We start from the raw sequence: 26,504 nt of genomic DNA, 5'->3' as shown, positions 1-26,504 counted from the left end.
AAATTCACTTAGACAACAGCGCCAGCAGAGAAACATTTGAAATAGAAAGGCTCTAGTTGCTTATTGAGAAATTGTCTCTACTATTCTATCAATGATTACAGGATGCAGACATAGACTGGATAATAAATAAGAAAAATCAGAATGGCGTTTAGTTTTCTTGTTTGTCAAGAAATGCTAAAAGCAGGAATGTAAGTAAATTTTCTAAAAGAATGTGAATGATGTAAAGTATCTCGCCTTCCATAACTCGTAACTAGATACATAATTCAACCTAAAGTTTGTTAACTATATATATATATATATATATATATATATATATATATATATATATATATATATATATATATATATATATATATATATATATATATATATATATATATATATATATATGTATATATATACACTTCACATTGTATTCTGTTTACTTTACACTTCAAATTAAACGAATTTTCTACTTCAGCGTCCCACGTTTGTGTTCTTTAGGCTAACACAATATCTGGAAGATGAATAGTTAGAGAAATGATAATTTAAAGTGAAGGATTATAACAGACTTCATGGAATGAGAAATATAATATGTAATATAAATATGAATATATACATAACAGCCTAGTTACCTCCAATTTCTGCATGTTTTCCTTTTTAATGACATTTAACAGCTTGTACTGCTCAAACGGATTATTTCGTGGAGCATCACAACAAAAGAAAAAGAAACACTAGTTGCATGCATTTTTGACGATCCCAAACGTTTCAGTATTGGCGCGCTACCCTGTATTTTTTTTCACGCGCTACACTTGCCAGCTGCTTTAAGTTTCTGTCATGTAAAATATACAGAAAAATTTGGGTAAGTCCTTAATTTGCCCCTTTTATGTCGAGAACAGAATCCAACTAACACCTGCGGGGCTTCTAACCCACTCTTACTACTACTACTTTTACTACTATTACTACTACTACTACTTTTACTACTATTGCTACTACTACTACTTTTGCTACTTATACTATGGAACCATATAGTAAAACTGCACGTTTATTTTAATGAAAATGGTGTTATAAAAATTAAAAAAAAATAAAAGAAAACTTTCCTTGGGCCTGGTTTAAATCCGCGCCAAAAGCGACTTTCATTACTAGGTCGCTCGGTAAATCACATTTTGGGTATAATTTTCAATCTTATTTTAATGAAAAAAAGTGTTATGAAAATTTAAAAAGTAATCCTTGGGAAGGGTTTAAACCCAGGGCAAAAGTGGCCTTCACTACTAGTCCGCTCGTTAGCACGCTTCGCTGGGAAGGCCAACAATATTTGGCGTTTACTTTCTGCTATATATATGTCATGACTCTTGATGTCCTATCTGTATCGGCCAATCAGATCAGACGATAAATGAAGCGTTTAGGATCCGCAAATATGCTAGTTGCATCTGAGTTGAACATATTTCTACTTTGACGCGGTCGTCGCGCGCAGTCTGTGATGCGTAATTTCATTGGTTATTCAGCAAAATCGCTCACATCTGCAGATAAAGAACAGGTGAAAACGCCAGCACTGCGATAGAAAGAAGGAATTTTTCATGTTGCAAAAGTGAAATGAAGGCCAAATGCATGTACACTCATGTCCAAAATTATGGTCGCATGTCTATAAGTTTGTTGTAGGAATATAATTTGATAACGAATTCACCTAGTATTTTTTAGCATGTGTATAACTGCCAATGACATGTATGTTACAAATTTCATGTCAAAAGAGCAGTAAATAAGAACAATAAAACTTTCTTTTTCATTTACCAACATTTTGGTTTACTCATTCTAATTTTTTTATTTATAATTCTTTTCCTATGACATTTACCACATATATACATTTCCCGATTGTGCACATAGTATGAGTATCAAAAGTACCCTGCAGAATCATTTTCAAATCATATTCTTACAAGAAGGCAGTTATAGACATGCGACAATCATTTTGGACATGAGTGTACGTACGTAAGTACAGTCACTCACAAGTAACTGGACCAATGACTGTTATATTTCCATTACTTGTGGTCCAGGTCATTTCCAGTTGTGAAAACGGCTAGACAGATGCAACCCAAAATACTTGTAACTTTTCTCAGCACGGACATCAGTTGGTAGCCCTGATCCAGGTGTTTATGCAGGTAAAAGGTGACTAACCAACCAGTTCTCCATTCTAAGATGAATCTCTATGGTTCAGATTGTGTTTTCCAAAGAACACGATATATTATTCTCAATATTGCTGTGTATGTAATGTATTATTTCTTTATATACTGTATATTTAAAGAAATAAACATACTGAACACGCATGAATTAGTAAATGCTTGAAAGTAGCTGAAAATATCAAATCTAGAACAACTGCAGGAAATAAATTTGTATAGGACTGCCTCCATTGAGAGACCTTCTCCAATTCTCCTCATTCCAACATCTTTTTCTTTCTGGACGAGAGAAAATCTTGCTTGTCACACTGAGTATGTATTGAAATTGAAACACTTGAAAAAGTTTCAACATGGCCGGGGTTCGAATCCGGGTCCGCCGAACATAAGTTCAATACGCTAACCACGTACCTACCTTTTTAAAAATCTTTATTGAAAATCAACAAACAAAAAGTACATGAACATATTGTGAATTGAAAAAGGAAACATAACATTAAAAGAATAATGTTAAAAAAGCACTTGGAATATTAGACAAAGACAACGCATATATACAGATGTGTCTGCACAGGCAGGCAAGTTACATTATCATCGGTAGTTTTAGCACAAGTTATAGCTACATTATCATTAGCTGAGATGATCAAGGTATAGTACTTTTTGTTTTGTTTTATTTTGTCTTACATTACATGCGTGGAAGAAGGTTCTGTAAAAACAGTTAAATAATTCCCAAAAAGTTTTCTTTCTCGTGCAGGAGAGAGAAAGCTTTTTCAGCTTTATATTTCAGATATTGTTTGTATAATTCTATATGACAAGGCCGAGTAGTATACAAAAGAAACATGATAGTCTGCATAGTGAGCCAGATAACAGCATTATTTTTAAATGTCGGAAAGTAATTAAAATCAGGCCACTAAATAAGTTTTGTTACAGTAAAACTATGAGATGAAAGACGACAAATTTTACCAAGTAAAATACAAAAATATGTGCAGATGATTTTCCCTTTGGAACAGGCATGACACTTATGTGCTAGCGTATCGATATTGTTGCAGTATGTGCATATATTACTATTTATAATACCTATATTGTCAATTTTTTCCAATGTTTCGTATATATTATTGACTACGAAATACCAGGTGGTTCGTAGGTTGGGGGGAACAAAGGAAGCGTTAATGTTTTTCCATATAGCATTCCAATTTCTGTGTGGGTGCTTTAAGATGACATTCGGTATACTAGTAACCCACAAGCGAACATAGCGCCAATAAAGGCTGTTGAGCGAACCAGTTTCAACTGAATCTTTTGCTAGCAAGGCGTATATCATGTCAAGTATGACATCACGTAAATGAGGAAATCATTAGCTCCAAGGAAACAATAGTGTAATGGCACCTGAAGGTCTAAACAGTGGAAGCATACATTGATAACGGCAGCCGTAATCGAATTCTCGTGTTCACAGACAAGCTTACAACTTCTACGCATAAGAAGGGCACGTGCTTGTGCTTCTATATGTAAAAAGGCTATGCCTCCTTCCCGTGAGCACTGATAGAGTTGGTTCTTGGTCACGCGTAAGATTTTGGAATGCTATAAAAAAACCAATGCTTGACTAGTTAACTGGTTAGATATTTCAACTGGTATTGGTAGAATCTGTGCAACGTGGCTTCAAATGCTAAAAACGGGCGTTTAGAGAAATAAGTTTTTACTAAAAATGTTCATGTTTCGCTGTCTATGAGTGATAAGAACACTTCGGATTTTAATTGCTGTAAGATTATATAAATGTTCTACGGTTTGGTTGATATTATTGAACCACCATACACCAAGTATTTTGACACATTGAACTGTGTCATACAAGTTGTAGTATGAAGCATTCTATTCTGGATGAATACATAATATTTTTATTTTCCTGTGATTGAGTTGCGAGCCAGAAGCCTGTTGACACACGGTTAATAACCTTTGTAAGCAAGTCATGTCGGTCGGATTTTGTAAATAATAGTGGCAATCATTGATGTAAATTTGTATAGGTATTTTGGTATTATAGACAGAGACAGAGACACTCAGTCGCATATATAAGTGGAGCAAGGGACAAACTGAATAATACACTTGACATTAGATCACCTTGCAAATTACCATTATTGATGTTTATTGCGTTACTTAAACCACCATTAACTTTTGACAATCTAAGCGTATAAATTCCTCGTACAAGATAAATAAAGGAGGACCCAAAACCATATTTATCAAGGAATTTCCTACCTCGTTACTTCAACTTTCGTCTAAACTATTAGCTAGTTAAAATAGTTGCATGTATTAGTATATAAAATACTAATGCTCATATAATGAGACGTTCCTTATGACTGTCACAATCACATACGAGATTTCCTTTAACCCAAAAACAAGTTATATAAAAGGTTCTTCAATCAGGAACATATCACGAAACGTTCTTCAAGTTAAGGCTACGTCATTGTTTTCATATATGGTCCCGATTTACAGTACATTTCTTTTTTACCTTCTAGTTTTCAAAGAAGAAAAGATTGTAGAAATTAATTTCACATTCTTTGAATGATATCAACACGTGTAAAAATAGTGTGTGCTATGTTTATCTAACATAACTACTAGTTTATTTTTTTATCTTCGTATGGGGAATTGATAGCAAAGTATGAAAGTAGAGAACTGCCATTACAGCGACCCAGGTTCGAATCTCGTCGTGGCATTTATTTTTTCTTTATTGGAAGGTATTGATATTGTTATTCTATTATACCTTTACTATTAATAATAATAATAATAATAATAATAATAATAATAATAATAATAATGCAAAGATTTGGCTACATACTTTATATTTTATGAATTTTCTGATTGGATTTCAAGTCTTTTGGTAGAATAATCCACACATTCCATTCTAGGGAGTTCGGGGAAGGGAAATATCATCCTGTTGCTTTTTATTTACTTACTTGCACGCTACACCAAGCTTGGATACTACATTTCACCTCTCAATATCTACAGGAAGTATCCTAAAATTTTTGATGATCATAAGAGAGTAAAGTGAATAAGTGATGAGATCAATGAACTTTCGTACTAACAACATTAAAGTATCAGGTTGTCGGAAATGTCATGTTTTATTTCGGTAAAATATGAGAAATGATGATTTCCGGATATACTAGAGTCATTCGTATCATTGAATATTTATGTCATGAATAGGTAAGATGTTGAACGTTTTGTGTATTAATATTGCTCTTTGTTTAGTTTGTTTTTTAAAGATTTTACCAGAGATGGCGTGGGTCAATGATGACACACGACCCACTGACCCACCACCCACCGTAATTCACTCTGACCCACGACCCACTATGACCCACTCCGACCCACCACCCACTATGAACTACTGACCTACCAAATCACATCGTCATCAACTCTGACACATGATCCTCTTTTCTACCGACTAAAGAATAATAAAACCAGATTCTGAAATTTTAAGTAATCGGAGTTTGAATTTCTACGGTAAATCGCTCAAGCACCGCTCTGTTACAATAACGGTGGATCTGACTTTTACGATATAAGATGGTAGTGTTTGTTATGGATAAAATTACGATGAATTTCAATTAAATTATCATGGTCTAATAATTTCCTTGTTGAATTATCGATACTTTTCAGCGAAAAAAAGGGAATGAAATTTGAAAGTTCCAAATCAAGGTAAGTAGGCCAACGAACAGAAGCTTACATTACAAATATTATATCTGTTTTTCTCACAACTTTATAGGTTGATTGCCCTGTACTCTAAGCGCTCCATATAATAAACAAGCTTGAGCAATTATTATAGTAAAAAGCGCATAGTAAGCATGTATGGATATGTGACGCGAAGCGCTGTATATTTGGTGTATCAACTTGTATGTCAACTGATATCGATTGTTTTCGATTATTTTTACAAATTAACACACTATCAATTTACCATATATAGAAAGTGCCGCCCCTCCCCATAAAAGAGAACGTTCTGTTCATTTTCAATAAAGAGTTAATATACTGAATTTCAGCTCCGTAAATGTAACGGCTTGTGAGATATTATTATTTTTTGCAAAAATTCGGATCCCCACTATCCCTTAGTATATTATTATAATGAAAGCAATATGATAACATCCCAGTTTGGATCAAGGCCTAACTATATATAAAAAGTAATTTCATTTGACTATGATTATTAGGCACACATAGTTACATTCAATTTTTTCATATTATATTCATAGTTACAATTTTTGTTACATTCAATTTATATATTACAGTGATTCAAAAATATATTTTTTCCAGTAATTAGCTTCTCTAAAACTCACAGGCTCTGTGTCTCGAAAGCGAAGTAATAGTATACGTCCTATTGCTATTATTACAATTTCAAATATCAATATCCAGAAATGCTTCAACCTCATTTTCACTTAGAGGTACTCATCTCAGGTAAGTAAAAAGAAATATATGAAAAAGGAAAATGGAAGCCTTAAAAGTAAAACGTAGGCAAATTCACCAGTGTTGAGAAGCATATTTTTAAATCACGCTCGACCCTAAATGGGACGTTAAACTCAAAATCAACTCAACTATTCATAGGAGCTAAATACGCGGTTCTGGTTAGTTGGAGTTAAACATTTCTCGCCTCGTAGCATAAACATAGCAAAAATCAAGTGCCTGTTACTGGCGATCTTTGTGGCCGAGCGTACTAGCTCGTGGGCTAGTAATTATAATTGCTTTTGGCGTGGGTTCAACCCCGGTCCAAGGAAAGTTCTTTATTTTCATATTTTATTTTTAAATTTTCAAAACACTTTTCTCGTTAAAATAAGATGAAAATAATACCCAAAAAGTGATTATGTTACCTGTGCAATTTTGCTATATGAATCCTCAGTATAAGCAGTAGTAGTTGTAGGAGGAGAAGCGGGTTAGAAGCCCCGCAGGTCTCGATTTGTTTCACCTTGACTGCCATAATATAAATTTAACCTCAACTGCTTCAATTTTTTTCTTCAATTCCAAAACTGACAATTTATTTTTATTACTATTATTATACACAATACATACACCAGAATGTTTGGGCAATGGCAAGGTGCAACCTATCAAAAGTGTTTTTAGTTTCCATGCCTGGGGTCGAGGGTGAAAAAATATGCTGTTCAGTAGATGCTGTATACAATGCAGTGATCAAAGTGGTTCTGTGGGTTAGAGTAGGTCATAGTGAGTGATGGGTCACGGTAGATGTTAGGTCGTTGTGGGTCACATGCTGTTAACCTGCGACCTACTGACCCACTCACAAAACTCGATCCATTTGACCCACTGACCCACTCCAATTCTGGATTTGACAACACGCAGAAGATGGAAATCCAAAAATTGCATGTTCAATACATTTTATTGTTTTACTTCAGTTAAGGGAAGAACGCACGAATGGTGTTTGTGATTTTTATTGTCATCATTGTTTCTGTGTTTTATGCCCCTGTTCTTAAAGAGTCACTGCAAAAACTGTAATACTGAGTTAAACGCATAAAAATAGGAAACAAGATACTGAGGAAGGTTCGTTAAATTAATTAACTTTTTAAAGAAATAATCCAGTGCCCTGAAACACCAGATTCCAATCAATATGAGTATCTATCCAAAGTCGTGCAGTCAAAAATCAGGACCCGAGGCGAGAGCATACGGCAGCGCCTCCGTATATATGATATGTCAATTTAAAGTTAAATTATCTGGACCATTCTTTCAGCATAAAACTTTACCATGTTATCATGACTGAAATCAGAAACTTTCAGCATTATTACACTGGAATCGTAAAAGTGTATAATTACTGAAATCACTGTACATCCAGTTTTCCCCTTCTGCCTGAACAGTGGTGTGTTAATAGTAATGCCTTAAGCATTAGTTTCATAATGTTGGGGTCGCGGGTTCGATTCTGGCTTTGGGAATTAAGGAAATTTTTATAATTTGCAAAATTGATACTTCCGATTTATACTAAAATGAAAAATATTAAATTTCTCTGCGTCTAAGTGTTGGGACGACTTCCTTGACAGATGAAATGCCAACAATACAAAATTACATCATCGGTATCAAACTTCATTCGTAACTGTCTGGAAATGTTACGTGTTTGGACAAGAATTGATGAATACATAAGGGCTAAACACGTCCTTACTGCTGTAGTATGGGCCAAAAATAAGTTCCAAGGAATTGTTCCTAGCTCTGCACAAATTGTAAATAGTGATCGAACTTACAAGTCACGAGAATGATCCTATTTAAGATATCACCTTACCTTTCCACCTAGAAGAAGGACGAAACAAAATGCACTACTGTTATCAGCTATCAAGTGTTTATATTCCATTTCTTGTTGTCATAAAATGATAATTCTATCTGTAAATCCATAAACGTAATAATATTATTGCCTTCATGTGTAAACCTAAGAAAAATTTGACATACTGTATATCATTTTGTCCCTGTGAATACCTTCGACTGTTACTTTTCTTTCCTTCTGTGGTAATAATAATAATAAGAAGAAGAATAAGAAGAATAAGAATAATAAGAAGAAGAATAGGAAGAAGAAGAAGAATAAAAAGAAGAAGAACGAGAACAAGAAAGGAATGACATAATTACAATACCAATTTCATAAACATTAGCTTCCCATTCAGAAAAATTAATAATTGCCACGAGCGGATTTAAACCCAGGTAGCTGCAGTGGGGCTTTCCTGCTTTCACAATTTTTTTTAACATATTGCCCCAACCGGAGTATTGTTCGCGACTGGCACCTCATGTGTTTTCGAAGTATTCCAAACACTACAGGGACACGAACACAGAAATACTGAGGACAGTTAAAATCTCGAACTTGCTCTTCAGAGGAAATTCGAACCCCTAGTGGATTGCGCCTCATGATCAGAAGCCGAACTCCCGAGACCACTCGGCTAGTGCTACCGACTTCATTTGCCACAAATTCCTCATATGAATATAAACTAGTAGTTATGGAACATAAACATAGAACTGTCTATTTCTACATGTGTTGATACAATTCAAAGAATGTGAAAACAATTTCTCACGTCTTTTCTTCTTTGGAATTTAGAAGTTATGGTAAAGAAGAAATGTATAATAAATCGGGACCATTAGTGAAACCGATTACGTAGCTTCAACTTAAAGACCGTTTCGTGATAAGTTTCTCATTGAGGAACGTCTATATAACTTGTTTTTGAGTTAAAGAAGGAAATCTCAAGTAAGACACTGACATAACCATTAGTTTCTTGTTTATATTTTTCCATGAAACGATTTTAGCAAGGTATTAGTTTTATTGAAGGTTAAGTGGCGCGGTAGGTTAGTAGATAGCGCATCGAACTTCTATTCCGTACACCCGAGCTCGAATTCCGGCTAGGTTGAAAGTTTTTCAAGTGTTTCTGTTTCAATTTCAATGCATACTCAGTGTAACAAGAAAGATATTCTCTTCCCTAGAAAGAAAAAGATGTTGGAATAAGGAGAATTGGAGAAGGTCTGTCATTGGAGACAGTGATTTACAAACTTATTTCCAGTAGTTGTTCTAGATTTGATATGTTCGTCTACTTTGAAGCATATTCTGATTCATTTGTGATCAGTGTTTTTATTTCTTTGAATATACAGTATATAATGAAATAATACATTATATACACAGGAATATTGAGATTAACATATGTCATTGGAGAACACGCTCTGAACCAGAGATATTTATCTCAGAATGAAGAAATGTTTCCTGCGTCATCTACTCACAATTTTACTTGCATATAGACTTTAATCAGTGATACCAACTGCTGACAGTACCGAGAAAAGTTACGTGTATGTTGGGTTGCATCTGTCTAGGCGTCCTCACAACTGCAAATTACCTGGACCCCAAGTGATGGAATTATAACAGTAAAGGGTCCATGTACTTATGTGAGTGACTGTATATTTGAAACATTATTGCAATGTGTGCAGTAATTTAATTCGTATATATATTTTATATTTAATTATTTAAATGTTACCTGGGTAACAAAGCTAGCACATACTCTCTGCGCTGGTCAAGTCATAATGCGAATATGAAATTTATAGGGTGGGTCATATTGATGGGGCATATTTATACTTTGAGTGCTTCCCACAATAATGGCCATTGATTATTTTCGTATAGCTTAACAGAAGGTGTAAGGATGGGAGTTATTGATACACTGTTGCTGTTGCTGGGAATTATCGTGATGTGGACCAGCGTTGAAATTTCGTACGTCGTGCAGGCATTATTCAGTATCCATTATCACTGTTCAACGACGTTTGAACATTTTAAGAAGCGGGTGGTACCATCCTGAAAGGTCATATGCATGTAGTTTATAATTTCCGTGGTACCGCAAACGCGAACAAGAAAGAATTCCTTGGGAGACTTCGATTGTCGCATAGTGCAATAAACTTTAAACGTATGTACAATGTCATCGACCCTACTTCAAATTCAACTCGGTAATTGTGTCATCAAGCCCATATCCCACGTACCTATGAGGGCAAATCCTGAAAAAGTGCTTGCAATTGTATCCATATGTGCTACAAGTGGTGCATAAATTGTTCCATCAAGATAAGGTGCAACGAACCACGTTCTGTAATTGGCCAATCAGCGAAGTTAGTAGCTTGGTATAACACCTTATCGCGTGCGGCGAAGTTCGTTTTCACCTCAGTGGTTATGTCAATAAACAAAATTGTTGATTCTGGGCTAAACAACATCCACAACTATTATATGAAACACCATTTCACAGTGCAAGGTTACTCTGTAGTGTGCAGTGGATCATGCCCGTGAGGTAGGTCCGTTTTTTTTTTTTTTTTTTTTTTTTAGAGCGAACATAATGACACCGCCACAGTTCCACTTGAGCCGTACAATACAATATTAGGAATTTTTTCATTTCCAAAATGATACGACTTAGCCTAAGGAACATGTGAATGCAGCAGGATGATGCCACCAGTCATACTGAAGTAGTGTCAATGACAACCCGTCGATGACACTCATCTCCAGATTCAATGATATCAATTGGCCACCCAAATCTCACAATCTAACTTTACCGGACTTTATACTATGGGGTTATCTAAAGGAGAAGGTGTACAAAATCAAGACCTGAATAAAAGCCATCCCTGCTCAAACCCTGCTGCAAACTATGCTGAACATGAGTAATAAGGCCAAAGAATGTTCTCGTCAAGGTAGTGACCATTTAAGGGATTTAATCATCACAAACCACACTCTCTCTCTCTCTCTCATACACACATACACACACACACACACACACATATATATATATATATATACCCATAGACAGACAGAGAGAAAGAGAAAGAAAGAATTATTTATTGTAATCTTGAGGTATCATTTTTATCTTCAAACTTCATTTTCTCTCAATCAAATCTAACATCACGTATTGTTGTTACTAACAATAATTAACTATTACAGCGTTATTAATTCTAAATAATTAATTCCATCCATAGTAACTATTAGTTTTAGTTGGAAAATATTTGACACAGAGATATCAATTTGGAAATGAGTTTCGTAGTGTAATAATATGAACGAAGTGACTAATACTGTTTGATACGATCTCAATTTAAAAAAAAAAATGTATAAAGGAATGCATCACATAATATAATTGCGTGATTCATCTGTAAGTAATAGAAATTGAAAGATGAGCATTTAGCTATATATAAAGCGATTATCGATTAAATGTTTAAGACCTTTAAAATGTGTGTGTGGAGAAGAATTGAGAAAAATAGTGGGTTGAACGGATAATGACTAACTAAGTTTTACAAACAGCAGGGGAAAAGAAATATTTTTAAGTATAATTGAATACAAAAGGGAAACTGATTGGAATCTGGGTTAATAAAGTTGTCATAAGGTATGGAAGAATAAGCGAGAGGATATGAGAAAGAGGATACAGTTGGTGGACTCTATGAGTACTTACACATAAAATTGCCACTTGAAGTCGAAGAGCTTAACTGAGGACATAAGACCTTCTTAGTTAGCTGCAAGTGACATACTAGTGAGGGCTGAAGACACACTAACATGATGGCCATGATTGTCTGTATGCAAAGACTGGGTTCTAACATGCACAGGTGCGAGACACACCCTGTTGATAATTCTCAGGAGTAATATCGAGGAAAATATAATTGTATAACGCTTTATACAAATCCTCATTGTTGGCTAAGTTTACCTCTATGTAACTGCAGGGAAGAGCCCATATCGCTATTTAAAATTAGAGTTAAAATCAGCATCTCTGGATTTGTTAATGTTAGGATAGAGTCCTTACGTTAGTTTGAATTACAATTAGAATGATTAATATTTTCTTGGCACACTTCTAGGTAACTGTAGGAAAGAGAGCCTAGGTTATTTAGAATAAGAATTAATATCTTTCACTTAGAATACATCCAGTTGACTGAAGGAAGAAGTCAAAGGTAATTTAGAATTAGAACTCAGATTTTTGACTTGGTATGCTCATAGGCAACTCTAGGGAAAGTACCATAATCTATTTAGAATTAGAATTTACACCTTTGATTTGGCTTACTTCTAGGTAACTGTACAGACGAAACCATAGGCCACTTAAAATTAGAACGAGAATTCATATCGTGACTTGGCGTACTTCTAGAGGTAACAGTAGGAAAGAGACCGTAGATTATTTAAAATAAGAATCAACATCTTTGATTTGGATGGCTTGGCATACTTCTAGAGGTATTAGTTGAAAAGAGATCATAGATTATTTAAAGTATGAATCCACATCTGTGATTTGGAATACTTTCAACTGTAGAATCCCCAATGTTGACTTGGCACCCTTGTTGATAATTGTAGAGAAGGCATCGTAGGTTAGTTAGAATTAGAATCCACAAGCTTCACTGGTATGATGGAAGAGACCGTATGCTATATATATGTTTTAGAGATCTACAGTGTCAGTTCAATTAGCTCAAGAATGGTTGTAATGATTACTCGTAAATTTCCATAAATAACTGAAATTAATAAATGCAAATGAAGATTAGGACTGAGAACTCTCACAGAACTAATATTATAAAAGGTTATGCTTCTATGCATGATACTCAATAATTCCAAATGATAATATAGCGGCTAGATTAGATGGATGGTAACAGATGGGAGAGAAGAAGGGATTTGATTTTTAGGATAGGAAACGAGGACTTGCCTTAATTATTCTTTGTTCTTGACTATGCTGTAGTTGTTCCAATAGATGATATAACCTCGAAACTGCTGCGTAACCTCTAGACGTGGATGTAAGGGAACGAATGCTGAACTTGACGATTGGATTTCACATCCCCTCAAGCCCGCCAGTAGCGGTGAACTCAGGTCAATAATGATATCTGGATGTTGAACTGGACTTCTTTATGGGCTGCTTTTGCAGAGATGAATGTTTGCAAGTCTTAATTGTCGGACAACCGGAGACGTTCCTAGCCTCCAATAGTAGTTGCTCTGGTAATACTCTACACTATACGTCTAACAATACAATCCACCAAGAGACGTGTACTTCAACAATCTTGATAGGAGAGGATGGTGGCTTTCTTCGGGCATGCAACCTGGAAGACTCGTGCTATGCAAAGGAATGTGGAGTGGTTGTTGAAGGAACACTAATTATGGGCTTCTCTTACAGAATGATGAAATGAATATAAGGATTTTACAAATACCTGTCCGACAATATGCAGGCTAAATAAAATGTTTCTTCAAGTTAAATTAAAGAATTGAGCGAGATTTAAAAAAAAAAAAAAACTTTAAAAAGATTAGATTTTCACAATATAGTCCAATAAATGTGTAGTCAGAATAGCTTTATAGTAATTTCACAATATTACATAGTACTGCGCAATATGTATCTCATTTGTTCTTGGGGAAGAAGGAGTACTTCACCTAGTGTGCTTGTAACTTTACATGATGTGGAAGGAGGCGAACAAGGGGCGAATGCAGATAATAATATACGTAGTCTCCTAAGAAATGCGGATGATGGAACCAAGATGTCTAAGTTGTGAAGAATGCGTTCCTACAGTAGAAAGTATTCATTTAGGTATTATTTAGGAAGACGGCAAGAAAAAACCTTTAGGTAGACCAAGATGAAGATGGAAAGATATTAAAATGTCTCATTTTAGAAAAGTAAGCAGTGAAAGTACGGAGTGGGGGGCTTGGCATGATAATATAAACTGATAGGATTGTTCTTTCTGTTGCGATCAAACTTATGGTTCTTTTTAAACCACAGGATAAGATTTCGACGCTGGTGTATGAGTCCCAGCACAATTCTATAGACTACTGGGAACAAATACGAGGGAATAAGATAGATGAAAGAAAGGGAAATGAATTAGAGACGTGTTGACAGGATATGAATAGTCATGAATTCTAGAGTAGTGCACCTTTGAAAGCTCTAACAACACAATTGATGATTTTCTGTCGCTACTCTTCTTTGTCTGTTCCTTTTCTGTTCAGATAGTTTATTCACGATGAAAGTAGCAAACTACGTCATAGAATAGCTAGTCGGAAATGATGACTCTTAAATTTTAAAGTATCACGATTATGCACGGAGGCAAGTGAGACGATAATGGCGATCATGAATGAAATGTGGAATAGAGAAGATGGAAGGAAGGAAGATAACCCGGAGAAAACCATGCATGCGGTTTGTCTACCTGAAATGCTCACTTGACGCGAGCTAGGATCGAGCCAGATACCCCAACAATAAACGTGCGCGTTTAACACTGAGTCACCGCAGTTTTCCATCGGAAATTGCTGTCATTCAGTACAGGTTTAAGGTTAATGGTATCAGAGTATGTATGGTTATTATGGTTCTTAGCCTTATAAAATAAGGCTTTGAAAATTATTTACGTTTCTGCTAAATCACCAAGAAACGTTACCTATTGCTCCACTTAAAAGAAACAAAATACTTTTCAACTACGGTACATTTAAAAAAATCCATTATTTTCCATTATTAAATTTGAATTATTTTGTTCTAGAAATAATATAGCAATTAAAAAATATTGTTGTCTAATATATAATTTAAAATAAAAGAATCAAATGTTCCCCGTACCTAATCTCTCTCTATTTATTAAACAATGTTGTAATATCCGTGAAGTTTTTTTTAATATAGCATTTTTAGATAGTAACATTAAATATTGTTAATAAATATTGGTTACTTATTACTATAAAGAAATATAATTTAATCGAACGAATTGACTGATTTCTTTCTCTTAATTTCTAGTCGGAATAATCCCTTTGGTTTAATTGTTGCTGTGGGTTTCACGGACACTGCAGAGGGTAAACTTTTCTGGGATGATGGGGAATCTATAAATACTCTTGAGAGCTTTGACTATCAAATAGCCTATTTACATTACAACGAGGTAAGTACAAAGTAGAAATTTAAGTATTTTAATAAGTATACACAGAGGCATAAATAACAGTCTACTTCACGCTGAATGTTAAACTGCTTATGAACTTTGAGTAGCAACATTCCCTAGCGTGTGCAGGACATTGGGAATGTGGGTGCCAGATCTAAAGTACCACCATGTGGAATGTCGTTATCCCCCCTTTCCCCTAAGGAAAGATAGCGTCACTTCACCCGACGCTGCGTCGGCGACGCACGGCACACATGCAGACGGGAAATAATTTACACGTAATCTCTTCTCAGTTTGTAATAATTCTACATAAAAAAGTTTGTCTAATGGGGGTGAAAAGGCACCCATGGCACCCATGTTGCGCACGCCTATGGCAACACTGTCACTTTGCAACGAGGCCTGTACCGCACATATATGGTTTTTACTTTTGTCAGGTATTCTTGCCTTTCCTGAAACTTCCCTAGATGAATATAAAGACACAGGGACTAACAAAAGTGGTATGCTTTTTACAAATTATTCCGCCCATTCATCTGAGAGACTGACGCTCTCACATTAATGTTTCTTGTTTCAAGATCTGTTATCGAGTGAATGAAACAAGAGTAGTTTACAATGCTGCTCTTGACGGAACAGCTTGCGTGCGCCACCACCATCAGGGCACCAGCTTATCACGGATATATTTTCAGTTTCATACTGCTCTTTTGGAGTTACCTAATCACTTTTATTTTACTGATTATAGTGAGCCAACTTTGACCTTGTTCTGGTATCAGATTTCAATTCTAACATGGATTGTTTACATGATTCTCAAGCAGTTCTTTGAGCGCAATACTTCACACGATTTCGTGAGTAGAGAAATGAACATATAAAATCGAAGCTAATATTTAGAGTCATGCTATTGAAGCTAATAGAAAGTATATTTACACCTAGATTGTTGAGTTTCGTGCCAGCTGCTAGAAAAGTATCACCAGGACATAATTTATTGTGCTATTTTTTTTTACACTTATGGTACCGAGTGTACCGAGTGGGGGATATTGTCTATCACAGGGAAGGTGTAAGGCGATGTTGAGGGGATATAAAAAAAATTCCCTCGATATTACGACTTTCGGCAAGCGCACTATCCGGCAAAGGAAGGAAGCGATCTGAGACCTGTATATTAAGTACTATCCGGCATTTGCGCGGTGTGAATGAGGAAAACTCTGACAAAATCTATATCAGGATGGCTGGTCTAAAAGAAACAGTTTTTCCAGCGAGTGTCTTCATCAGGAATGTATTGTCTGTGTAGCCTTTAACAGAAGCAATATTATTTTTTCTTTTCTTTCTTTTTAATTTTGCTAAAATGAATGTCATTCGTTACTAATAACAATACGTGATACTTTTTATCTTGCTGGAGAAGGTTGTTTCTTAGTTTACTGTATAAGTAAAAAAAATACATTGTTAAGTTACAGAATTCATGTATTGTTGTTTCTGTGGTGACAACATAGGTCTAACATTGACTTAGATAGTATCCAACAGGGATGGAAACACTACTTATAAAGACGGAGTGAGAGAGATATACCAGCGATATTACAACCACACAGACAAACAATAGTGCCAAACTCAATTCACTGTAAGCTAGATTACGATCATTTCTTTCAATATTAATTGCTTTCAAAACACTCTGCGTTCAATAGATTTAGAATCATGCCGAAAGTTGTATTAGTAAATAAAGCGCTTAGAGGATAAAGGTGTTATGTAACAAATTGAATATGACGGGAAAATTGACTTTCACAACTTTGTTCGTTAATATACCGCCTCCTTCGTTACTAAATATCTGGACGTGTAGTCTCAAACGTTGACTCACTAAATAATGTGTTACGTAGCATAACATATAACACGTGCTTGATCCGCAGAATGCAACGTTTCAAAAAGTGAAACATAACACCTTTATCCTCTAAGCGCTTCAATTTAATTACATGGTGTTAATAATTGGATTCATTCTATTTCCAATATTAATACTATATACTAAGTGGCGTGACTACAGGTTCAGCCCCCGTCCATAAACAGCGTGAAGTGGGTGGGGTCCCTTCTCCATTTTCTATGTAAAAAACAATACGAAGCACTGGCCAATTACTGTAACTTTCAAAGAGGACTTACTGATTCATTACTATCAATCGGAAACTAGCACGTGTAGAGTACATATACGAGTCATTTAGTTTCAAACCGGTTTTTCTCCATTTACAGGAAATAATGAAAAACTGAGAAAAACTAGTGTCGATATATTTTGAGGACTGAAAATATTTAAGGGTTTTCAAGTGATTCTCATGAACACACTCAAGTATTTTCAGTCCCACAAAACATATCGATCCTAGATTTTCTGTCTGCAGATGGCAAAAGCTGGTTTGGAACTAGACAACTTTAAACATAGAAAACATTTATTTTGGTCATACAAAGTCAGTTTAAGAATATAAAAAGTCAAATATAAAAAGTCAGTTTAAGAAAATATCATTACGTGCTAGATATGAAGAGTTATGCAGAAATAGATCGGACATGCACACTTTTATAAAATTTCTGGTTATAATCTAGATACTTCTAAATGCAGAATTGAACTGTATAGATTTTCATGTTGTATTTGGTTATAAGAAATCAAACATCATAAACGTCATTTCATGTGAGAGAGAAACTTAGAACACACACACGTAGACCAGAATGTCAGATATACCAGAAGCATAACAACTTTTTGAACGATTTCTCGAAATCTACAAATGTTTTCTCATTATTTTTCATTTGAGCAAACTGACCTTTCTTCTGCAGCTGAAACAAATGGCCAATCTGGTAAGGCTTTGACGTCCAAATCGTCTTTGTTTCACGGTTAGAATCCTGTTCACCACATCGTCGAGATCCATTCGCAAAATGTTTAATTTTCAATTCTTAGGAATACTACCGCACTTAACCTATGTTGAGTCATGGTATTCCTTAAAATGTAAATTTATTTCAACTTTCAAAAACACTCCTCTGCAGTTACTGAAGTTGCCAATAAAGTTAAATATAGCTCAAGGGAAGTAATTATGTCAATCAGACTACTTGCTAAGCAGGCGTGTTCAACAACAGAAATCGTTAAAGATTCCACACTGATACAAATTCTTTTAACTCCTGCAATCAGAAATTTTCATGAATCTATTCTATAACGTCACAACTCTATAAGATTTGTTCAAAATAGCATATTTCCTATTTTCCGAAGAAATACCACATACATCCAAATGGAGAACAGTGGCACCGCAAGACCATTCAGGAACAATAAAGCATCATATAAGGAACTCACCAGAGAATCCACATCACTTATCGCATTACTCTATTACTTCTATTCTAGAATATTTTGGTTGCCATAACTGAATTTACAAAAGCCAAGTTCTCTAGAATTAGTAAATTCTCTCATGACAGACGAGTGCACATATATAAATGGAAAAGAAATTCTGAGCATTTGTATACGTTACATAGAGGTTTGCAAAATAAAGGAGACTTCCGTTTGTGTTGTTCTTGTTCAGTCTACTAAGGCAAAATACATCAAAGAGACAATTATTCAAGAAATACATAAAGTAGTGCTTAGTACTGCAAAATTGAGTGCTGTGGGTTTTGATGGTGCTTCAGATTTCAGCGGTGAAAAATCCGGAGTTCAGGTACATATCAAAAAAGATTCGCCTAGATTGACTTTCGTACACTGCAGAAGCCATCTTTTGCAACTGGCTTTGATAAGGGCGTGTGGAACTTCAAAATATATCAAAAGGGTTGGTTGTAAATGTAGTGAATAAACTGTACACAGCATTTCATGGGAGTCACAAGTAGCTGAAAGTTCTGCAGGAAGTGGAATCTTCAATAGACGCTACTTCTTACAAATTGGTGCAACGTGCTTTCACTAGGTGGCTTTCATATGAAGGCAGTTTTTCTATGATAATCAAACATTATGCTGCAATATGCATTGTGTTAAAGCATATCTATGTTGATACAGGAGACATGTCATCAAATGCTGGTGGACTACTGCTGTAACTAAACTAAGAAAGACACTGACAACTTTCACATTATTAGGTCTACTCTTAAATACATTTTTCCAAAGCTAAGCAAAAGTCTGCAAAGGTCATGTTGAAATGATGTGGTTACAACGCTGAAGTTGCTAGAAAGTGTAATTGCAAATTTGGAAGATACCATTTTTGAAGAGATTTCAGAGCATGCTGTAAGTGTTGTAGGAAAGGCAAATCCTGAGGGTGTGAGAATGGAAGAAAACATGAAAACCCAAGAACTCAAGGCTCTTCTCCCCAATTACAAATCAGAAAATTATCAGCAACATGAAGGAAAGATTTGGTGGTCCTCTCAAACAGCTGTCTCACTTGTATGATGTACTCAAAAGCACTCCCGACTCAGTTGACTTAACTGAAGTGGCCAGCATTTGTAGTATTATACATATGCCACATTGAGTTCACCCCTAGTCTTCCGTTTCAGGCGCTGCCATCGGCTGGAAAAATCCACTTCCACGGCTTCAAGGCTCTCTCGCTTAACAACAGCTGAATTCTTATTGGTTCAATGCGTGAGTTTGTCGAGAGTGTGAGTCTAGTTCACATTTTTGCCACGGATCAAGACATTTTGGCAGCATTATAATAAACCTGAACTCGAACTAGAGTATAAAATTTTCGAAAGAGTTCGTGCGGATCCTAACATAGCATCCACCAAAAACTCTTGGATCTTTCCTGTGGAGAATTAGTGTGTTCCCAACTCTGTCCGAAGTAAGCAAGTGTTTTTCTATTACTTCCTTTGAGCACAGCAGAAGTAGAGCATTCATTTTCTACAATGAAAAGATTGTTATGTTCAGAACGATGTCGACTTAGTTGTGAATATGTAAACGATTTGATGAAAATATGTACAGAAGACCGCTATATTCCTTATATTCGCTCCCGTTCTGAAGAAGAACAAACTAAATGAAATGATAGATAAAGCTTGCAACATCTGGTTAAAGCAACCTCACAGAAATGTGTAGATAACTACTATACATAAAGATAAGCGAAGAATGAATGAACGTGGTGCAACTTTGGTTTTGGTAGTACAAAAGATATGTTTGAGGGCAAGTATATATCTGTGTGTGCGTGAGAGTGAGAATAACAAAATATGTTCATACAATAGCAAATAAAAGTGAAAGGAAAGTATTTTTCTTTTCTCCTATTCATAACTAAAGCAAATATGCAACGCTTTTCCGAGGTTATGCTAAATTTGTAATGTGTATGTATTATTAAGCAAAGATATGCTTAAGAACTGCTTTTTTTTTTTTACATAAAACATATCGTTAGAATCTACATCTCCTCTCTAATTCATTACACCCCTCCTGAAGAAAATTTCTTGCAAATACCCTGGTAATATCTCATACGTGACGGGCTTAATGCCATAAATGCCAGGAATACCCAGAAATACGTATAAATAAATAAAAGACTACGAATGAGAATTTAGTAAGAAACTTGTCATTCTGTTCAGCTCGATGGGACATATGAATTATTATATGTTTTATTTTAGAAAAACATTACAATTAAACTAAAAATAAAGCTTAAGAATTACTCGTAATTTCAGCTACTGCCGTCTGGTCATAATGAAAATGATGGTATATTTCAGTATCACTTTTATCTTAATGAGTGGCTGGTTACCGTACCACATCATTTTTTAGAGTACAATAAAATTCAGTTTTCTCGAGCGAGTTTCTCGAGAAATGCACACAGGGATTCGACAGACCTATATCACTTTGTTCAGTTCCATGAGATCTATCGATTGGTTTATGTCTCATCTTTGGATAATTATTTTTTTAAGCACCAATAATATTATAAAATACATTGTAGGGTTAATTCGTAATTCCGTAATACTTACAGCGGTTGCAAGGAATCGTGAAGCTTGATATAAATCTACCAATTTCAGCACCCAGTCGTTAAAAAAAAAATTTAAAAAAAAAACATTTGGCAATGTCGTGTCTTGCGCTATGTAAAGAACATCTCCTGAGGTACAGTGTTGTCGGATTGCAGCTAACTTTAGTTATGTTAATTTTTATTGTTATTGTTCTTGTCGTTGTTTCATATTAATCTATTATTATTGTTAACATTTAATTCCAATAATTGTTAGTATTCGTCTTATAAATCTTTAAGCGCTGTTCTTTAGTTTCTTGTTCGTCACGTCATTTAAGTTTGGCAGCATTGTTGATGCAATTGTGTTATTTCATGTTTTTTTCAAGTGGGCGTTCGGAAAACAGCTTCACGAATCCTACTGAATTCTTCCTATGTATCAAACGTGAGGCAAAGCAGCTCTATGATTGGTGTAGAACCCATGTACAGCGGTGGACACTTCTAAATGGTACAGCCATATGGAGATTTACGGCTAAGGTGTACCATTTAGAAGTGTCCACCGCTGTACAAAGTGGCGCCAACTATAATCGGTCCGCCGTCGCCATTTGTCGGATAGCCGCTGAATTAAAGGAAAAATGATAGCCGGCATCAGTCCGCGTTCGGTTCCAAGCGGAAAGCCACCGAAGCGGAAGCGAAGCGGCTGCCGTCGTCAGAAAGTTAGATGGCAATTGTCGCTTTTCTGCCTAGTGGTGTTATAGAGACTTTTCGACGAATGACCGCTGAATGATGGTGAGAACACGGTAACGTCCGCTGCTAGGATGTAAGAACAATAGATGGCTGCACTGCTACTCATGTAACTAGCCAGTTGGTTCATAAACTTTCAGGACTATTTTCGTGTCCCATTAGAGCAGAACATGTTACATTATTCGTTACTTGGCGAAAATGTCAAATATGCTGCGGAAAGCTTTGGTCGTTGCAAACAAAATCTAATTAAAAATTCTCACTGACAATTACTTCTTACTTCTGATATGGTTGGAAGGCCGTGTCTTTGGTGTTAAATTTACATACAAGTACGCTAAAGGGGTAGTTATTTTGTGTTTTAACCATGTACTGGTATAGAAATTTCAGAGTATAAATACCAATGCAATATGTTGTTGGCAAAATTCAGAGTAGGGGATTAGAGGCGGCAGAGAAGAGCCCATGTGGCGGGTTAATGGCCGTACTGGTGGTTATAAAGCGACCATGTGACGGTTTAATGGCGGTAGTGGTGGTTTCAAACCTGCATTAGCGGTTCAGACGAGGAGAAACGGTGGATGCCGCTTTATCACCGCTATGGCGGTAAAATTGCGACATTCGTGTAATTTCGTAACGGTACCGCCGCATTAAGCCGCCTTCGGGCCGCCAAATTTTCGACGGCAGGTCGCTGCGGTTTGCAGTCGGTTCGACTATGTCTTGTAGATGGGGGGAACCAAGGCTCTACGAGTCGTCGCGGTCACTATAGTTGGTAATTGCATACTTAATATTTTCTGTGAATCCGCTTCATAAAGAATTTCTTCAACTACTACTTTAAATACTGATTCAAGAGTAGGCTATAGAAACAAATATGAAAAGATTGTATTAATATTTACAACCTATTTATGTCATTAAAAATATATTTATTTCCTCTATCGGATTCGAATGTCAACGATAGCATTGCTAAGTGGTCATCTATAGTGGGATCAGATCCCCCTGATCTTGATAAGAGAGGACTAAATCCTCGTATAAATTATCAGTTTTCAACTCTACTTCAGTCATCCGATAACCCAGATGATAAGGCCAGATTCCTAGCTACATCATCTCCAGAAGCAGGTGCTTGGCTCCATGCTATCCCGTCACCTTCTTTAGGATTACATCTTCCCAATGACAGTTTTCGAATTGCCAGTGTACTGCGTTTGGGAGCAGATGTTTGCGAGCAACACAGATGTCCTGTCTGTAGAAGTGTCGTAGACAAGAAGGGCCTTCATGGACTCTCCTGTGCCAATAGTGCGGTCAGACATTCACGCCACTCCAGCGTCAACGACGTTATAATGAGGGCACTAATTTCAGCAGGCGTTCCTTCTATATGTGAACCGTTGGGATGCAGTCGTGCAGACGGCAAGAGGCCAGATGATATGACCCTAATACCGTGGAAGAATGGAAAAGCACTTCTATGGGATTTTACTTGTTTCGACACCTTCGCCCCTTCAATTCTACATTTTTCCTCAGCACAAGCTGGCAACGTGGCTGCTCGCCGGGAAACAGAAAAGCGCAGGAAGTATAGCAATTTACTCGACAAATATCATTTTGTCGCTATAGCTATCAAATCGGGTGGTTCATGGGGTCCCGAAGGCCTTAATTTTATAAAAGAAGTTGGTCACCGCATTTATTTATCGTCAGGAGACGCTAGAGCAACCTCTTTTCTACTACAACGCATCAGTATGGCAATACAAAGAGGGAACGTTGCATCAGTTTTGGGAACACTAGCCTCTGGTAAGGAACTGGAGATCTTTTGTCTGTAATCTCGGCGAAAGTTTGAAAATGTTGTTGCAAAGCTTATCACAATAACGTATATTAGTAAATAATTATATTTTAATATTCCTTTTTTTAGATATAATAATTTAATATAATGAAAATTTAAAATGAAACAGTAAATATCTATTCTTCGGTACTTTGTTCCCATAATGTTCGGCAGGTAGTACTAAATCTTCTGCTTTCAGAGGCTCCAGCCTGTCATGTTATGTCACTGTCTTGACGTACGGTACAGCATTCATGCCGTAGTTTTTCATATAAACTTATGGACTGTGAGCTGTCTCTCCATACTCCTTGCTCGGTTGCTACATAAATTGATGCACCAATGATGTCTGTTTTTGCTCCTAACCTCCCTTCTCCGCAATTACAGAAGAAAGACTTCTTCTAGCTCTTTACTAGTGGGTAACGTTCCCATTATAGCCGACACGTTCCCACGTTGATGGCTATGCTTATGCGTTGAATCAGGAAACTTTTTGCTCGATTATCTCCTGATTTAATTGATAGACGGTGGCCGATTTCTTTTATAAATTTGAGGCCTCCTTCTTCCCAAGAACCGCTAGAGTGAATTGCTGTTGCGACAAAGCAATAGTTATCGAGTAGATTGCTATATTTATTCCTTTTTTCTTTCGCTCTTCGAGCAGCTACGAGTCCAGCTTGTACTGAGGCATATTGTAGGTTGGAGGGGGCATAGGTGTCTGAACATCTGAAGTCCCAAATCAATGACTTTCCTTTCTTCCAAGGTCCTAATATCATACCATCGGGTCTTTTTCCGTCAGATCGGCTACATCCACTCGGTTCCCTCACTGCTGGGGCTCCTGCTGATATTAATGCTCTTAATATTATATCATTTACACTTGACGTGGGTGTCTGCCTGCGCTGCTTTTGCACGACAAACCGTGTAATCCTTTTTTATCTACAAAGGTGTTACAAATGGGGCAGTGGTGTGGTTCACATATATCTGCTCCCAATCGTAATGCAACTGATACTCGGAAGCTCTCATTGGATAGATGTAGGCCCAGAGATGGTGATGGTAGAGCTTGAAGCCATGCTCCGTTTTGTGGGGACATGACCGCTAAAAGTCTGGCTTTATCTTCAATGTTATTTGTAGTCTGCAATAAGGAAGCTGTATTCTGTAAATATAAATTGTACCAAAAAATAATCTTTTGTAGTTTTACTAGCAGACTTAACAAAATAAGTTCTATGTGTAAAATTATTCGTGTTACAGTTCCTTAGTTGCTATTCACGCGATATACGGTATACATGCAGTATTTAGTCCTATGTTCATTGGAATGTTTTTCAATTCATGTAGATTCCTTTGTTGTTGTTGCGGTGGTTATTCTGTTACCTTATTGTGGAAACGTTGCGTTGAAGTAACAATGGAACATTGTTATGTTTATTTCTTAATGTTGTTCATGTATATTACAGTCCATAAGATATAATATATAAAATTTATTTCCTATAGAACTATCTCTCGATGGAAGTGGACAATTACTGCCATTTTTGTTTTGCTGGAATCTACCTGGAGAACGTCTTCATCTATGGTGCGAAGAAAATTCCATTGTTGGTTACAGTCAATGGAGAGCTTATAACCACCTTTGTTTACGACAGTGAGGCAAGGAATTTGACCCTCTATGATATCCATGTTCCTATGAATGATGACTTCAACATAACATTTAATTACACAAAAACTTTTCATTAACTAAAACCATTATCAAATGAAAAATAACTCTACATTAAACACAGTTTTCTTTTTTATTACTAGTTTCGTTGTTAAAATCTAAGTTTAAAAAAGAAAGACGAACTATTTTCAACATATTATTTGCCAAATCCACACCAAGGAAATGAAAAGATGTGGATGATTTGTCTAAAAACGAGAAATAAAAGCACCTTCTAGAGAACTCAAAATGATTAAAAATACGATTTTGTGAATTTAGAGGAAGTTTTTATTCCCAGATTATTGTTGGCCAATACAACGTTAAAACTACTATATAATGTTTTTTAAAATTGTACCTGATCTTAATAAAGTTACGTATTGCATATTATCTGATACTTGAGTATGTACTGCATAATAAATACTTAACGGATAAATACTTAGTATGTACTAAAATCAGTTAAATATGTAAATACATAATTATTTGAAGAAAATATTGAAGTAAGTATGGACTTAATATATTGCATTTCTTTTTCAATTTTAAATAAATAAAAGGCTTGCTCAAATAAATAATTTACATTATTTCATTGTTTTCTTAGTTTACATTGGTGTTATGACAAAATGCAAATTATTAAAAAGGTGCTTATTTTTTTATGTCTAGTTAATGAAATACAAACTTATATGTGCGGTTACCTAGCATTAATAAATCCATACATTTCTGTATTATGATTCTCTATTGCTTTATCTATAGCCAACGATAAAATGAGTACGCACTTGAGAATCACTATGAAGAAAGCATAGCATTTCAAAAGCAGAGATAACGTAACCTACCTCTTCTGGTATTTCCATCAATCAAAGTAGATAACGCAGTAGAAGATGTTGCCTCGTCCCAACAGAATGAACAAGAAAATGATACTCTTAGGCGAAGAAAAGAATATTTTGATAAACGAATATTGTACCACGCGGCTTTAATGATCAAAGCGGACTTAAATCAGTCTCCAGGTATAAACGAATACAGTAATCTTTCAA

At 35.7% G+C, this 26,504-nt stretch overlaps 1 protein-coding gene across 1 annotated transcript in view; it reads left to right on the top strand.

Moving 5' to 3' along the window:
- LOC145672638 (putative maltase-glucoamylase 2) overlaps positions 1-26,029 on the top strand; it is a 246,467-nt gene extending 220,438 nt beyond the window's left edge. Inside the window, 2 exon segments of the mRNA XM_081741799.1 lie at positions 15,305-15,443; positions 25,287-26,029. Of these exon segments, the coding sequence (XP_081597925.1) occupies positions 15,305-15,443; positions 25,287-25,523 (376 nt within the window). The 3' untranslated portion in view covers positions 25,524-26,029.
- The last annotated feature ends 475 nt before the right edge of the window (positions 26,030-26,504 follow it).

This window comes from Thermobia domestica, chromosome 16 (assembly GCF_964235325.1).
Source record: "Thermobia domestica chromosome 16, izTheDome1.hap1.1, whole genome shotgun sequence".
In the NCBI taxonomy this organism is placed as follows: Eukaryota; Metazoa; Arthropoda; class Insecta; order Zygentoma; family Lepismatidae; genus Thermobia; species Thermobia domestica.
Note: the sequence above shows the minus strand (reverse complement) of the source record. Positions and strands in the feature narration are given on the sequence as shown.